Source organism: Monopterus albus, unplaced genomic scaffold (genome assembly GCF_001952655.1).
Source record: "Monopterus albus unplaced genomic scaffold, M_albus_1.0 scaffold403.1, whole genome shotgun sequence".
Classification (NCBI taxonomy): Eukaryota; Metazoa; Chordata; class Actinopteri; order Synbranchiformes; family Synbranchidae; genus Monopterus; species Monopterus albus.
In genome coordinates, this window is record NW_018128283.1 from 28422 (window position 1) to 45257 (window position 16836).

At 43.5% G+C, this 16836-nt stretch overlaps 1 protein-coding gene across 3 annotated transcripts in view; it reads right to left on the bottom strand.

The window, feature by feature from the left end:
* scfd1 (sec1 family domain containing 1) overlaps nt 1-16367 on the bottom strand; it is a 23801-nt gene extending 7434 nt beyond the window's left edge. The window contains exons 1-16 of one of the 3 annotated variants that reach the window (XM_020586374.1): nt 16258-16365; nt 14377-14447; nt 13804-13892; nt 13453-13543; nt 12853-12975; nt 12204-12291; nt 11368-11457; nt 11021-11076; nt 10435-10520; nt 10140-10239; nt 7917-8056; nt 6714-6804; nt 6137-6210; nt 5470-5551; nt 4201-4297; nt 4007-4077 (exon numbers count right to left, since the gene is read on the bottom strand). In XM_020586374.1, the coding sequence (XP_020442030.1) occupies nt 4007-4077; nt 4201-4297; nt 5470-5551; nt 6137-6210; nt 6714-6804; nt 7917-8056; nt 10140-10239; nt 10435-10520; nt 11021-11076; nt 11368-11457; nt 12204-12291; nt 12853-12975; nt 13453-13543; nt 13804-13892; nt 14377-14447; nt 16258-16288 (1380 nt within the window). In that variant the 5' untranslated portion in view covers nt 16289-16365. Of the gene's footprint in view, nt 1-4006; nt 4078-4200; nt 4298-5469; nt 5552-6136; nt 6211-6713; nt 6805-7916; nt 8057-10139; nt 10240-10434; nt 10521-11020; nt 11077-11367; nt 11458-12203; nt 12292-12852; nt 12976-13452; nt 13544-13803; nt 13893-14376; nt 14448-16257 lie in introns of all 3 variants that reach the window. The other 2 variants (XM_020586375.1, XM_020586376.1) reach the window with 2 other exon arrangements.
* Nucleotides 16368-16836: the final 469 nt, after the last annotated feature.

A 16836-nucleotide genomic window follows, 5' to 3' on the forward strand; every position in this document is an offset into this window, starting at 1 on the left:
CCAATTTTAGCTCTTACTACTGTTATGGCAGCTGACTGCTCCCACGTCCTTCGCCGTTGCCTGTTGGTCAGCTTTGCTTGGCTCATGTATGTTTTGTGTACTTACTACTTGGAACGACAGGTCCAGAAACGTGTGGGTACAGTGTAACGCTGCTATGGATTCAGCTAGCTAAGCTGCAGGCTAGCCCCAGTTTTTAGCCTAGATTTATTTAAAAGTAGCTGAATCAGCGATGGTCAGGTCTGTGTGCAGTGCACGTATGAAACGACCACCACAGGATTAATGTGATACTGGAGCAAACTTAACAATGTGATGATTCTGCTGTGATTTCTAAGCAGACCTATGGACACCAGACATAATAATATCCTCAGAAAGTGACATTAGGATTTGGCCTAGACGTTCATTATTAATTTGGAACACAATTCCTTTGTCCTACTCTGGTTCGCTCCAGCTCAACAAACCACAAATGCAGATACATGTCATCAGCATCTGATGTTTCAGTGATCCGAGTGTGAGAACATTACCAGTCTAAATTGAGTTTGGTTGACAAATTTACTGGCTGTCTGCTTTTAAAATATTTGGCTATTGTAGAAAAAAATTTAATCATTTTCTCTTTCAAATCTAAGTTACAAAAGTCACCCCATACCGACTTAAAGCTCCTGGTGAACCTCACTGTAACATCAAAATGAAACAATAACACAACAGCGTGGATGCACCAGCCAAGCATCCTCCTACGTCCCCCGCACACTCCCACTTCAGACTCCTGCCTTCAGGGAGAAGGTATCGCAGTCTTCAGGCCCACTCCACCAGACTTACAAACAGCTTCATCCTCCAGACTGTGAGGATGCTCAACACTGTCCTTTACCCCCCCGGACTGTGACCCACCACAGAACATAAAGACTACCTGTGCTGTTTTGCACAAACCCACTACAGCCCCCCTTCTTGTTATATTACATGTAAATCTGCTGATGACTGGTTTTACCATCATATCAGCTGCTGTTGGTCATTTGCACTACTGTCACTGATTGTACAGGGTTTGAGTCATAGCCTACTAGGTTGTACCGTTTAGTTTTATCCTAATCACTTTGACTTAGTTTTCTTATTCTTTTAGTCTATTTTTACTCTACTTTTATTCTATTTTTAGTTTCCTAAATGGTATGGCATTCAGTACTAGGTGAGAGAGAAACGGTATTTTGATTTTCTGTATGTCCTGCACATTTGGTGACGTGACAATAAAAATCTTTGATCTTGATCCCGGGATGTGACCCCGAGGGGCGGCAGCGTTACAGGCCTGTGTGGACCAGAGGCCAGCCTCTTCACAGAAGAATGGGGACCATTGTCAGATGTGTTTTTAATCTCCCTGTCCTCAGATCCTCCAGTTTCCTCAGTGTCCCGGTTTTGTTCCTTGAAGTAAACAGTGAACCACAAGTAGGATCACAGAAAGTTCCAGATCCCCTGGAGTCACAGTTTTCTTCTTCAGTGTGAGGCTTTACTTTGGCAGATACAAACCATAAACCCTCGCTGCACCATCACACAACTTCTAATGCACTGCAAGAACGCTCAGTACTCCCACTAACACAAACACCTTCTCTACTAATATTCTCACAGGTTTATCAGTGCGAGTACAGCAACTCAATTTAATGTAAGAAACATACTAATTCACACCTTTCGCAGAAACTGTGCTTGTCTCCCGGGTGCACTTTTCTGACAGGACCTTGTCAGTGCGACTCTTTTCAGCAGACTACTTTAACGCCCTGGATCTGTGCCCTGAATGCAACACCAAGGAGTTTTCAACACGTTCACACAGTTCAAGAGTTTTAAGCCTCCAAGTAGATTTTCATACACTGAAGGAAATGAATCAGCAGAAGAGGAAACGTTACAGTTTATGTGTTAAATAAAAACCACCAGCATGTCCCTATGAATGTAAGGCAGCACCTGCAATCAGCTGAAAACTGGACAGCTGTATAATTTAAAGGCCACCAACCTGCTGACTGTCATCGACCTGTTGATCTTCGTGATATTCCCAGTTCTGAATTCTCCCTTTAGGTGCAGCTGACCACTTCCTGGTGTTATCGATCCACATATATCTAAAGAGGTACCCTTCTTATTATCCACCCACTGCTGGGGAGTAGTACTCCCTACGTTAAGCTCTGTTGTGTTTTCTAGGGTCTCAATTAATGAGCACCGTGAGGGCGCGAGAAGCTCAGCACCTCGTCTCACAGCAAATCCACTGATTTTCATTTTCATCCTTTAACTTCATGAAGTTACTCTCCTAATTCCTATACACTCATGTGCTTTGTTTTGCTGGGTATTCATTTATTTGTCCACACAGTTGGTACAAATAAACACTGGAACGTGAAGACCGCTGGTCACACTGTCAATGCATTATCAAGCGCCTCTGCTCTGGTTGCACCGTGAGTGGAAAATCCTTTCTGCAGACTGATCTGACAGCTTACACTGGCTCTGTCATTGTGTTTCTTGGTTTGCTAAACCTGATTTTATAGGTAAGAGATGAAGACTCACATTATTATAGTGACCTTATAAGGCGGCGTTTCTCTCTCTGCATGTTTGTGTTGCTGCGGACTTCGTTAAACTACCAGCATTCAATTCAGGCTTGTGTGACACTGAAAGTGACGGAAATGTTTCAGCTCGCATGACTTCCACATTACAGCAGTCACATGTTAAATTAAAATCAGATTATATAAAGTGCTGCAGGTCTGAGAGCAACTTAAGAGACAGACCAGGAGAAATGTCAGCTGCAGCAACTTACCACAGCTCAGCTAATATAAAGACCTACGGAGACTAAAGTGAACCCTGCACTCTGTCTTTGTGCTGCGGGCTGATCTCAGATCAGTGCTGTATTGTTTGTGTTCCTCTTATGCGTCGGGGTGACAAAGTGGTGCAGTGCTCCGGTTGAACTAGGAGCCACTGGGACAGTGGAGGAACATGGTGACACCTCTGGTCACGCGAGCGGAGGGATGGTTTGGTGACTCACACGGGTCCATTGTCTCTGTTCACTAGACTGAAGACGTCTCGTCCACATCCATCAGAGCAGCAGTCTGGAAACGCTCAGAGTTTGGCGAGTTTTTGGCCATTACAGAGTGAACGTTCTTAGACTTGGAAGATATTTGACATTTGGGAAACAATAACCTGTTTTCTCAGAAAGCCAGACTTTACTCATGGATATTATTACACCTGGTTTGTTGTCAAAGAACTTGTTGTTAGGGCTGCACAAACACATTCTGCAATCTGGATATCTCACTGTGACATGAAGGATGATACACATGAGAACAGTTTGTTCTACATTTCCATTCAGTACGTCAGGCTGTTCAGTGATTTATTAGAGAAGGTCGTGCTGGTGTAACATCACAGGGCTAACACTAGAGTTATAAATATCCTAACAGCGTGTCCCAGTTAGGTGGCTCAAGCCCAACCCTGTAGGACATTTAAGAGGTTTGGGAACTTTCCGACATGCACTAAGGCTCCAATGGCCTGAATTTATAGAGAGTCCTGTGACAGTCAGATCACTCTGGAAACTGGATGTAAAAACACCAAAATATGAAGCTGTACAGAAATTTACTACACTTTATAAGATGCTAAAATCAAATCAAAATAAGATTTAAAAAAGAAACTAGTGCTAATATTTTGTTCAGTATGAATTTTTAAAAAAAACAAAAATTATGCTTAGGAACCACACCGACCTGGTATCTTTATTTTTTTTTATTGTGCCACTCTGTGTTTTGCAGTTTTGGATTCTCGGGACTAAGATAAAGAAGGTACTTTACCTGCTGAGTGCACGTGTATGAATCTATATTCTGCTTTCTTCCACATAAAAGCACTCCACCCCTTCAACACAACCATTAATCTTTCCAGTTCCTGCTCCTGACACAAAACCTTTTAGTTTGATGTTGTCTGTACGGCATTTTGTTGGTTTGTTCAACAAAATGGATGGTGCGCTACACAAACACAGTTTGCTGTTGGTGTATATCGTGCCCAGTGAGTGTGTTACCTCAGAAGGAGCCTGCTGAGCGGTGATGTAGTAGATGAGGAAGAGTCGCATTTTGTCTTCTGGTGTCCCCGCTGACAAACACACATTTACACAGAGTACAGTCAGTGTGTCTGTGAAGTGTGTGTGCTCAGTAATAAAGACACACACTCCTGTTGTGAACCATGCAGTTTGATAAACATGGTGTGTGTTCGTACCATCTGGGTCACTGATGATGTCCAGAAGTGATTTGTCTAAAGTCGACTTGCTCATCAGTTTCTCTTCATACTCAAAGTAAACATCCAGTTTACGGCTCTGAGGAAACAAACAGCCTCAGGTTAGCACCGACAAAGGTCTCGGCCTCTGTACTGCACATTCATACCGCTGCAAGTCCAACACACACAAGTGCACTAAGCTACACACACATTAGCACAGTAAAACTGGGACTCTGGTGTTAACTTTAATATTTATGACCACTGTGACAAACCCAGGATGCTTCGTACATGCTAACAATGCTGCTACCGGTCTCCACTGAGCCTGGAGCTTCTTGATCTCTCCTGTCACGTCTGTCTCACTGCTGTCATGTGTTTTTTTGTGTGTGTACTGTTTTATACTGCCTGTAGATGTGGTTTGAAGATGCTAACCTTTACATGCCAACATTAGAATGACTCAGCTAATTTAGCATCTTCACTTGATAGCATGTTAAAGAGTTATGTTAGCATTAAGCTAAAAACCCGGCTGAGCCCAAGTACAGCCAAGTCTGACGAAGTCCAGCTCAAAGTGATGAGAGTTGACCAAAGCTGCTCTACCACACACGTTCTGGTCAGATATGTTTGCCTGGAGTCCTCGGACAAGAGGCCAAGACACTGAGCCTGAAGCTGAATTGGACATTTTTGCCTGTTCAGAACCTACAGTGCATCTGCCTGCCTCAAACCAACCTCTGACCCTCATGTTGGTCACGGCCAAGACCCTGTCGCAAGTGCACTGGAAGTCCTCCACATGCCGTGTTGGTTTCAATCATACATATAAAAATATATATATATATATATATATAAATTAAGGCTCCCTGACAAAGGTCTTGTGTATTTGAGGCTCACACCATTTCTTCTGATAAACCATTTCTTCTGGTGCCAACTTCAACAAGAAACTTTACATTTTTGCCCAACCTGTGATGAAGATCTAGGAAGGGAAGTGCTGCCACTCCATTTCACATCTGTCCCTCTTGGTTCTGGTTACACTGTCACAGAGAAGCTACAGAGTCTACTGACTTCTAATCTTGTCTGTTCTCACAAACCAGCAACTCCAGTATTTGAAACAAAAATCAATTAAACTTAGAGAACCCAGACAGAGACTGATCATGTAAACTGCAAAAGTACAATGTGAAACCTCTTATGACAACAAAAAGTGGTCTGATCCACTTTTGTATTAACGCTGGCACAAAGTGTTAACCACAAACATCAACGGTCGGAATGCTGACTACTGCGTACCTTGATGTGGTCAAGCACGGCCGTGGCGACGTTGGTGTGCAGGTCGATCAGTCGCTTCTTCTCCAGCAACTCAGGCAGAGAGCTGCAGGAAACAGGAATAACAAGTCTCCTCAATCTGCTTCTTTTTAACTAGCATAAACACAAAACTTGACACTGGAGCCTGTCACCTTTAATCTGCTGACAATTACACAACTGAACAGCGAGAACAAGTCTCTTCTCACGCTAAATCAACATTCCCATCGATTTGCCGTTACAGTTCAACTGAATTCTTGACAGGTGGTTTGGGAAGTGAGCCTCTGACAGAGTTTCATGGTTACAGATGTTTTTTAAAAAGGTGTTTTTAATGGCAGAAGTCCCAGAAATGTGATCAGCTCAGCTGTTCTTTCATAGAAATTCATTCTGTGGAAGTCACTGAGAACCTGCTTGCAGGCCACCCACCTCACCCTGCAGGAGTGAGACAGAAGTACAGCCACCACACTGTCTCCTTTTTCAGCTTAACTTTCAGGAACGTCTCCCTGACCCCGAGCAGCTCCACTGGAGCAGCTGGGAGTTAAGGGCGCTTCAGTGGAAACCACGCCCCAGCCCCATTTCCACTATCTCGTTAGAATCTGTGATTACACTGGTTAATTAAGGACACAGACCGTGAAGCTTGCCCTGTGTTCAGTACCTGACAGCAGAGGTGAGCTTGGCTGTGTTGTCTGACAGCATGCTGATGGCTCCCTCATCCTCTCCCTCCAAACCCTGCAGACACACACACACACAGACAACACACTTACAGCAAATACACTTTGTGTCTTGTCAGCACTAAAGGATGCAGCCAGTGACTTTGTGTGCTTGTGTTATTTTGCACAAAAAAACACCAAAAATGTGAGAGCAAGCCTTTCTACTGAATGCACAGTCTAGTTATGATTCCACATACACCCCACTAATTTCCTTTCTACTATGTTTTATAAATCATGCTGTTTGGGTCCAGTGTCCTGTCTGTTTAACTCCATGAGCTGGTGCCGATGTGCACAACACTGCTCTTCACTAACTATCCAGTATGACCTTTGTGACTTCGATAAGACTTGAGGGACATGTTCTGTGATGTGGACTGACACCATGTTGTCCATGGTGTATGTCTGTCCTCTACACCTGATCAAACTCTGGACTCTTCTTGAATCAGCTCAATAAACTAATAGGTTTTTAAAGGGGGCATTCTCCAGTGTGGCAGGTCTTTGTGGAACAGACTGTCAGGGTCTCACCATGATGCTCTTCAGACGTTTGACCTCATCCTCCTGAGCCCTGTATGTGTCCAGCTCCTCCTGGACCGACTCTGCCACCTCTGGGAACGGACTGGAACACACAGCCAATCAAAACACACCATAGTTAGCGTCTAACCAATCAGCTGTTTACTTGTGCTAAATCAAGCCAGAGAAGGGGCCACAGCAATAAACAAAGCTGCTCCTCAGCTTTACCAAAACACAAATATTCTACGGATTTAGCTGCACTTTGGTCCTCGACGTCAGAGCCCCAGGTGTGGTTAGAAATAAGCAGAATGACTCTGGACCAGTTAACAAGGTGGTCTGGATTAGAGCTGGGCAATTAATTGAAAACTAATCAAAACCGACATTCAGAACCTCTGACCAACTTTCTCCACTGTGTGTTTACGTAACGTCCCCTTAAAAGCATACTACTGTGTGTGCAGTCATGTGACTCTGCCCCGTCCAGGCCGCGACATGGAGGAGAACTCACTGAGCAACTCGAGCAGCTTGTACCAAAGGAACTGAAGGAAAAGAAGTCAGATGTAGATACTGCAGAAAAACAGTTTCAGCGACCAAAGGTAATACCACCAATTAGTTTCAACACTTGGATAAGATGTGCACTCTTTCATGAGGAAGAAGAAATGTATCCCAGTTTTAATAGTTGAGCACATTTAGAGTACAAAAAAACTAAACAAAATAATCCTTCATTAATTGTAATGTAAAATGTTCAATTAATCATGGTACTGATTTGAGGTCATAGTGTGGATTCTATGAAAGAACTGGATCATATACGAGGTACAGACATTAAATATTTACTGTAGACAGAACAAATAACGGTACAACAACACTAACATATGTAGGACTGCAATCAATTATTACTTTCACTGGTTCATCTGCTGAAAATTAAGTGTTTTGTCTGTAAAATATCAAAAAAAAAGCCCATCACAGTTTCCTAAACCTCGGGGTGATGTCATTATGTTTTGTCTGCCCAATCATCCAAAACCCACAAATATTCAGTTTACTGTCACATAAGATAAAACAGCAAATCCTCACAAGCACAAAGTCTGAAATAGAGAACGGTGTTTTTTTCCACTTAGTGATTTGGACCATTGATCCAGAGCCAAATCGTCTCCAATTAAATTCTGGTGATCAGCTGTAAATGCCTGTGGTCTAAAGTGAAGCCCTTCGTCTTCGTGAACTGACCTGCCCTTGTGTTTCTGCCAGAACCTGTCGGCGGCTGTCAGGTCATACATCTTCCTGCTCTTCTTCTTTGGTCTGGCACCGGCAGGCGACGGCTCTGCCCCCGCACCCTCCTCCATCACCACCCTGTTCAGATGGAAGTCCTGAGGGACACAAAACATTTTCACTGTGGGATCTGAGACTCTGTTCCATCTAATGTCCAATGCTGTGACCTCTGAACTCAGCAGCATATTGACTGGTTATCGTGGCAGGTTATGACCTTTTTTTGCCAGCACCAGAGAGGAGCTCATCACAAAACTATTTTTTGGAATAAAAATTGTTTTTCCTACATGAAATGATCTTAGTCAACTATTTAAGTCTTTTAAAGGCACTGAAACCAAAATGAAACCACCAAGGTGTCATCATCTAACTTTAGTTTACAGTTCTGAGTGTCCTATAATCCTAGAAGGCCTGAGAGTGCTGCTGTTTTGAACATTTAGTGTGTGGATCCCTCTCCTGCTGGGCGGTGGACAGCTGGGCTCAGACTCTGACATGTTTACAGGAAAGGGAGGAGAGAAGTGGAGGGTGTGCAGCCAGTAAGAGATGGTGCTGCCATCTGGAGCGGTGTCACTCGCTGAAACTCGGATCACAGCAGAAACCAGATCAGGGTCTGGACTCTGAAGACTGAACAGCTTAGCAGCTGTCATTTCACCTGTTGCCAAAACAAACCAGCATGTCTGAAGGGTCCCTGTCTAGACTCTGGTGAACTGACGTGTGTCTGACACGGCACTGCACCACGACATCAGCCAGGATGATGTTTTAGATTAGATCACTCCAGACATCATCACCGGCATTGTTCAGTAATAAGAAACACCAGGACAGGAAGGCAGAAACTTTTATGACAATTATTACTTATTACTCCCACATCTTTTGCATTCCTCTCGGAACATAACTTGTGTTGGTCCAGTGTGGTTCTAATCCACAGACAGTTTGGTGGCACTGCAGCGGCAGCAGGGAGGAGAGAAGATGTGACACTCGATGCATTTCTCATTCCTCCTTTTAAAAAGGTGCCGGTGGACGTTAATACTCGGCACAGACGTGGCTGGAGCCACAGCTGCCTGTAACAACACAACGTAGAGCACTATCTTCACTACTTATCTCTTAGCTGCAGAGACAGAGGCTTGGCGAACACCTGAGCTGCAGTGTGTGCTGTCTCATACTGTGTATTACACAATACTGCATCCTAACACACACAGCATTCCTCTGTGGAGCAGAGCGAATGCAAAACATATTGCAAGGGAACGCACACTTCATGTGATGTAACAAAATATAGTGTGAGGATTTCTGAGGCAGACACACAGTCTGGTATTTAAGAGTTAGAAAAGGATTGATTTTTAACAACTGCAGCTTGAAAATGTACAGGAGAGGACAGCTGAGAAATAAGCAGCCCTCTGGTGGACAAACTACAGCTCAGTGACGTTGTTTCTAAACTTTTCTCTACTTCAGCTTCTCGTCATTTACCGGTCGACATAAACTCCAGTATCAAAATATCTGCAATGAGCTAATTCTGGCTAATCTATTCACTAATGCTAGAGTGGTCCATTTATGAACAGGTTCAACCTGCCAGATACAGGGTTCAGGTCTGAGACTCAGGTTTGTCCTGGCTGGAGGACAAGTGGTCCTGAAGGACACAACTGACACTGAAGGACTTGTTCACTAATGTTTTGGGCTGCATTTGCCAACTTCTGGCCTTTTCTAGTAAGTGTGTGTGTGTGTGTGTGTGTGTGTTGATGACATGTTACATAACACATCCATGTCTACATTCCAGTGCTGCCAGTATTAACCTCAGCCCCTCACCAGCTGACAGCGCTCTGGCTCCACATGACTCCGTGTGTGCTGTCAGCACAGTGTGCACCTCTGGGGCCCCTGAGACACACACCTGCAGCTATTTGGTAATGACAGTGTTGACTAAAGTGATCTGTCCTCAAGACGCTAACAGAAACAAGTGGGTGATGGGAAGGTGAGCGCCATTAAAGTGGACCACTGTGTGTCTGAGGTGACCTCCACTTCACCTGTTTACCTTAAGTGTAGAAAAATGTGGCTGTACATATTCCACAGAAGAATCCTGCAAACATTTTGCACTTGAGACAAAAATAAAATCTCTTTTGTGATATTCATTTTTCATATTGTTTCCATTCACGTTTCATGCATATGAGCTCATCCTCAGACAGATGACTGACAGCTCACCAGGACATCGTGAATCAGTGCTTGATAGGTCCAGGTGTGGTGGAGGGGCGTGGCCATGTCCACGTTGCGATCGGCCAGGACGAACAGAGGCCTCTGGAAACTGGAGGGGGAGGAGAATAAAAATAAAAAAAATACAGGTGAATCCCAAATCCTTTATTGTATTGGTCCAAAGAGCCAACATAAGAGACTCAGAATGTCCTACAGCTGCGGCCGACCTGGAAGTCGTTCTGGTCGGCCGAGGATGTACGAACGATTTTATAAGAGACTTGAGATGTAGCCACCAAGTGTGATTTACCTGAACTGCCCGGCAGCCATGTTGTCTCCAGTGAACAGGCTGTTCCTGGCGTCCCGCAGGTTTTCACGGAGCTTCTTATCCAACTTCTACAAAACACACAAGATTTTCTGTGCGCTTGCCTTCACTTTTTATTGTTTGCTTCTTTGTTTTCCTTGAAAAAACTTTTTTTTAAAAACTGCTATACTCATAAATACAGCCCACGACAGCTTTGTATTACTAATATTTTTGTACAAATCTGAGGGAGGTGTTGTGTAGCTGAGCCTGACAATGTAAACAAAAAGTACTTGATAATGTAAGGGTGAGAAATGTGTAGACCATCACAGTACAGTGTGTGTAATGTTACACTATAATATCTAATACACAGTATCAACAAGTTTGGTTGAGAAATGGTTTCAATTTTTCAGATGAGACTTCCTGACACCAAACTGGAGAGAAATGAAGCTGAATGGTTTTAAAATTACAAACCGATTGTGTTTCTTTCACACAGGTTTAGTCTTCGAGGTACACGTTTGTGATACATGAACCTGAGTTAAAAGTTACTCTTCATTCTTTGTTCAGCATGACAACAGCCTCCAGATGAACTCACCACGGCAACCATTTCTGCTGCGTTTCCTCGAGGGCATCGAATGATTGGCACTGCGCCTGATCGACAACAACACACACGAAATTTCACCTCCGTAAAAATGTTCAAATGAAAATATAAAATAAATAAAAATAAATGTGCTTCTGTTAGTCAAAAAGAATCAGAGTAAATGACTGCGCCCAGTGTCCATTGAGGCTCCGACACTGAAATAATCTGACTCTAATCAGCAGCTTCACTGTGGCCCTGGGGGGGGGATTTGATACTGACAACTAAAAACACTCCCCTCTAGTGGACTAAAACAGAAGTACACTGAGAAGAACTAAAAACCATTTGAGGGAGCTGAGACTCACCCAGTGTGACGAAGAAGCAGAAGAGACTGTCCACGATGGTGTCCATGATGGCCTCCATGTCCGTGTCCTGGATGTCTGCCCTGTTGATGGCTGCACAGTTAACACACACAGGTGAGACAGATGTTTGGAATAAATTCTATAGTGGGTTTTCTTTGGTGGGAACAGACCCCAGATGTGGCTCAGTGTCGGTACCTTGCCAAGTAACTGGTACCCACTGTTCTCCACTGGTGGAAAGTCAGTCAGTACAGTTACTCAAGTACTGTGCTGAAGTACAGTTCTGAGGTATCTGTACTTTACCTGAGTATTCCTGTGTGCTGCTCCTTCAGACTTCACCACATGTCATAGACTAATCTCATACTTTTTACTGCAGACATGTACCTGATCATTTTAGATGAATCAAACCAAACCCAGTAGAACCATCAGACTCTATTGATCCCAGTAGGAAATCCACCAGCTACCCAGCAGGATGTAAAGTACTTCCCAGTATAAGTATATAAGGTAGTTACCATCAGCTCCACCTTTACCAGCTGCAGCATTAAAGTGATGGACACAGGAATTAGTCACTATGATCCAGTATCAGAGACGTTACTGGGACACGGGCCGTTCTGCAGGACGAGTACTGGTACTGTTGGTACTTCAGGTAGATTTGGATGCTGGTACTTTTGTACATTAACTTAAGTAGTTTTGAATGCAGGACTTGTACTTGAGAACTTTTCCGCTGTGGTATTACTACTTTTACTTAAAGAACTGAGTAATTCTTGCATCACTGCTATTCCTTCGTTTGATTTTCAAAACTATTTTAAATAACACAGAAATGGGAAATGTGTGTGTGTTACCGTGGTAGGAGATGAGCTCCTTGTTTTGGTGGCAGAGGATGAACATGTCATCTTCCAGAGTGATGAAGTTCAGGTACTGGTCAAACACCTGAGACACACAGAAAACAGTAGCAGTTAGCTGTTTATCAGACAGTTCTGTTGCTGCTGCTCTGCACTACATGCACAGGGTGGACACAATAACATGAACACCCTTCAAATTACATTGTAAAAATACTCCACCAAAAACTTGTACAACAAATCTTGCATTGCTTCAAAGCTCTGCTTGTTTCTAAGGCTGCAGTTTGTGCTGCTGAAAAGAGCTTTAGTATCATGTAGTGATCATAAATAATATGTATGTTATACTGCATCATTCAGACTTCGTAAATCAGGGTTTTATGGTGAGGGTGGGGGGCAGCTAAAAGGTAAACCAGCTCCATTAGCAACAACAAAAAATTCAGAAGCATTCATGAAGTGAAAACATCAGCCGTCAGATAAAAATGGCAAGTATCTGATGAATATGGCTGTTGCTTCTCTCAAACACTGATTAACACATTATACAAGTCACAGTGCAACAGTAATGGGAACACATAAGACAGTAATCTGATTACACAGTGCTGAGGATTCTAAGATTTCAGCTCTGAAGCTAAGAGACAAGTGTAGCCATGACGACCTTGGTGACTTGGCTGACGGCGTTGGCAGCCAGAGCAGCACTGGCGATGTCCTCCAGTTTACTCCTGCTGATGGCAGAGATGAAGTTCAGGTAGTACGACTCATACAGCTGGTTCCTCAGGTCCTACACACACACAAAGAAGCAACACCAGGATGATGTTTAGGATTTAAAGCAGCTGGCTGTCAGGACTTTACACTGGGGATCCAAAAACAGCAATGATGATCGAAACCACAGGTTTTCAAACTGTGAGGCCGCCTCCAGGAGGGGGCGCAGGAGGGCGGGACAGGTGCATGCAGGTGTTACTGGGCCGCTCACCAGCAGCATGGAGGTAACTGAAAACATTTAGCACCCAAATGCTGCACCACGCATGAAAAACCACTCAGTTCTAACTGTGAAATCTGAACACACAGGCATGACACAAGCTTCTAGATTTATCTGGTGTTTATTGTCAGTAAACATCTAAGAAACCACAGAAAGAGACGCTCCTTATAGGTGCAGAACCCTCCTGTGTTTAGGTTTCGTTCAGTATCACAGTAAACCACTGACAGCTGTCTGTACGTCCATGGGGACACAGTGACAACATGTGAGCAAACAGAATACCTGGCATATCCTGTCGATGTTCTCCTCTGTGGGCATGATGAAATAGACGGCTGGTACATCTGGGATAGGATCTCTGTCTGAGTGCAGCAGACTAAAGAGACACACACAAACAGTGGATTTGATCTGCTGCTTTAATGACACCTGGAAATGTCCAACTGAACTTAAAACAAAGGTAACTGTCTTTGGGAAGACCCACTAAGGTTTTAGTCCCTGAGAGTGAGGACATCTTTGTTGAAGCAGTGTTAAAATGTTGCTGGTTTCACATTCAGGTTAGGATCATGGAGGTAGGGCATGTTTTCTATCAGTCAGTGTTCTCACAGATAAGTCAATAGAAACATGTGTGTCCCTTACAGATGCAGGGTGATGCCCATGTCTCTCAGCTCTTTGACCGACAGCAGCGGGGAGATGATGTCTTGGCCAAACCGATCGTATATCAGCACCTAGCCACACAAACACAGGGGTCAGAGGTCGCAGGGCAAAGACATGTCAGTACTGATTCATTAACCTGCTGGAAGCTTCTCTCTGAAGCACCCCAAAACACTATGAATGGACAGCGGGTTTAAAGTGTGACACAGTAAATCATCATGCTCAGCTGCTGCGTCAGGGTCCAGGAACAGATACATGATCTCACAGTAGTAACAAATTCGCAGCAGGTTAGCACATTGTCTGGTGATCTCTGTAGAGCATGAAGATGTCAAAGTAGCCAGTGTTTAATGTTCTCTTAAGACAAAAAGCAGACCAGAGCAGTGCCAACGTGGAGTACAGCGTAAAAGAATGATCAGTGAGATCAGATGACAAATTAACAGAGTAAAAACCAGACATTCACTGCCAACACACTGTTCAACAGTTCTCACTGACAGATACATCAGAAACGAGTGTCTCTTCTTCACTAACACACTGTTACTCTGTGTGTGTGTGTGTTACCTTCCATACTGGCTCAGCGGCTGTGTTCTTCAGAGGAGGAGCGTTGAAGTTCAGCATCCGCTTCAGAGCGGCTGCAGGTACAAACACACGTAATTACAGTAACCAGTCAGTCAGCCCAAAACCAATCTTCCTTTATCCAGCAAAAAAGAAGTGTTTCCTCCTCTCTGCTGCCTACACACATGAGCACAGCTGCTTTTATCACCACGAGGCTCCGGGAGATGTTCTGGTCCAGAGCAGAGCCTGGGAAATGGCTCAGAGCACCACCCCAAATTATTCTATGTTCAGTCTCTAACCCCATCTGTGTGTCACATTTTGAACTTAACCTTTTGATTAAAGCAGCAACGATTAGTCAATTAATTGATTAGTCAAATGACAGAAAACCTATGTGCTAGTATTCTGATAACAAACTGATAGTTTTGAGCTAATTTTTTCAAAACCTCTCACATGTTTCTTTTTTTGGGTTCTGGACTGTTCAACAAAACAACAAATCTGAAGGTGTCACCATGGACAGGCATCTCTTGGACTTAATGTCTCGGTTTGTGTCCTGACCTGCAGTGTGAATTGTGGGACCTTATACAGACAGGTGTGTGTCTTTCTACACTATGTCCAGTCAGCCCAGTTTGCCACAGACAGACTCCAGTCAGGTTTTGACACACCTCAACAGGATGCAACTGAGCAGAGTCTGGAGCCACAGCAAAGGCTCTGAAGACTTTTATAAGACATTTGAAGCCTGCATCCTTTCTGTGGCGACTGTATGTTGTATTCCCAGTTTTAAAGTTACTAATCTTTGCACTGAATCTGTCCTGCTGCACTGACACTTGTGATTTCCTGCCTGTGATCAATAACAGTGATCTCATTTTACTGGTTGTTTGAACACTTCCAACCATATAACTTATGAGTGCTTTTGTGTTTTGCTAATGTTCTCCTGATTATTCTGGGATCTTAAACTTATGAGTGCTTTTGTGTTTTGCTTATGTTCTCCTGATTATTCTGGGATCTTCTGTCCGTTTTTTGGGCACTTTATAAGTCCAGCATTCTTTCAGCTATACAGGCCATTCTGGTATCAAACTGTGCAGCTCTTCAAGGACATTCCTACTTGTATTTATTGCATCTCATCCTTCAGATTATTCAACAATGAACTTCAGCCATTTCTTCTCAACTATTTCAACAAAGAACTTCAGCCATTTCTTCTCATCCTTCAGCTGTTTCAGCAATTGATTTCAGGCATTTTCAGGACGATCTTTCAACATATCAGCATCCACGCCCATTTTCGACAGGAAATGCATTTCTCTGGTATTAACGTGAAAGTTTGCTGTGCATAAAATAATCTTATGTTGAAGTGTTACAAGAACATAAATCAATTTGAAATGTGGAAATCGTTATATTTTGCGAAGCCACAGTATTTCTTCGAGTTTTTGGAGGGTTAACTCAACTTCTGTTAGATGCCGTCTAATTTCAACGAGCCTGAAATCGCTTCACAACTTTAACATTTTCATAAAATTGGTTTTCTTCATCGTTAGCAGCACTTTAGCTTCACCTAGCTAATTCTTCCGTTAGAGAACCAGCGATTCCGTGAGCTAACAAGCTAAACAACTAGTTAACCCTCCCGTTAACTAGTCAGCAGTCTGGTTAGTTAACTAGTCAGTATGTGAAGGCGAAGTTCTAAAGTTTCTGCTTCTGCAGTGAAACAGACATCTGTTAATCTGTTCCCAGTAGCTAGTTTAGAATCGGCACAGAGTTTAGCTAGCTGGTTAGAGGCCTGACAGTCCTGAATAAGTCTCTCCTGTCAGACTCAGGATCGTTTAATCTCTCTGTAGCCTGTTAACGTCGCTCCTTGCCGTTAAAACAACCATTAACGCAACATAAACCATTTAGACAGACCTGCCTGCTTCTCCCGCACAGACGCCGCCATGTTTGATGTTGTTGCTGACGGAGCGTCTGATGACGTGGCAGCAGCCCGACGTCAGGTGTACGTCTGATAGACCGTGAAAGAAGAAGTCTCACTCTGCTGCCGTTTACAGAGACCGAGAAGGAAACAACTGTCAAATAAAGGAGGGAAAGACTTTGAAGTCAGATAACAGTATTAAACATGTAGAGTCAGTTGCATTATTTCATTACGAAAGGTTTAGATAAACAAGAGTAAATTTGATACACACAAATCTCCCAGCTTCCCTCCTTTAAAAATGAATTGCCTAGCTGCAGTTAACCACCGATGCACAATTCTTACACGTCTGAGGCCTTTCTTTTAATCTTTCTTCTTTTTCATTTTACATAAAGCTTTATTCCTCCTCAAGGGGAAATTCACAAAATAAGTTTAATTTACCCCTCCTTGAAACGCCACCTTATTGTGGTGGAGGGGTTTAAAGTACCCGAGTGATCCTAGGAGCTATGTTGTCAGGGGCTATATGCCCCTGATAGAGTCTCCCAAGGCAAACAGGTCCTAGGTGACGGGTCAGACTA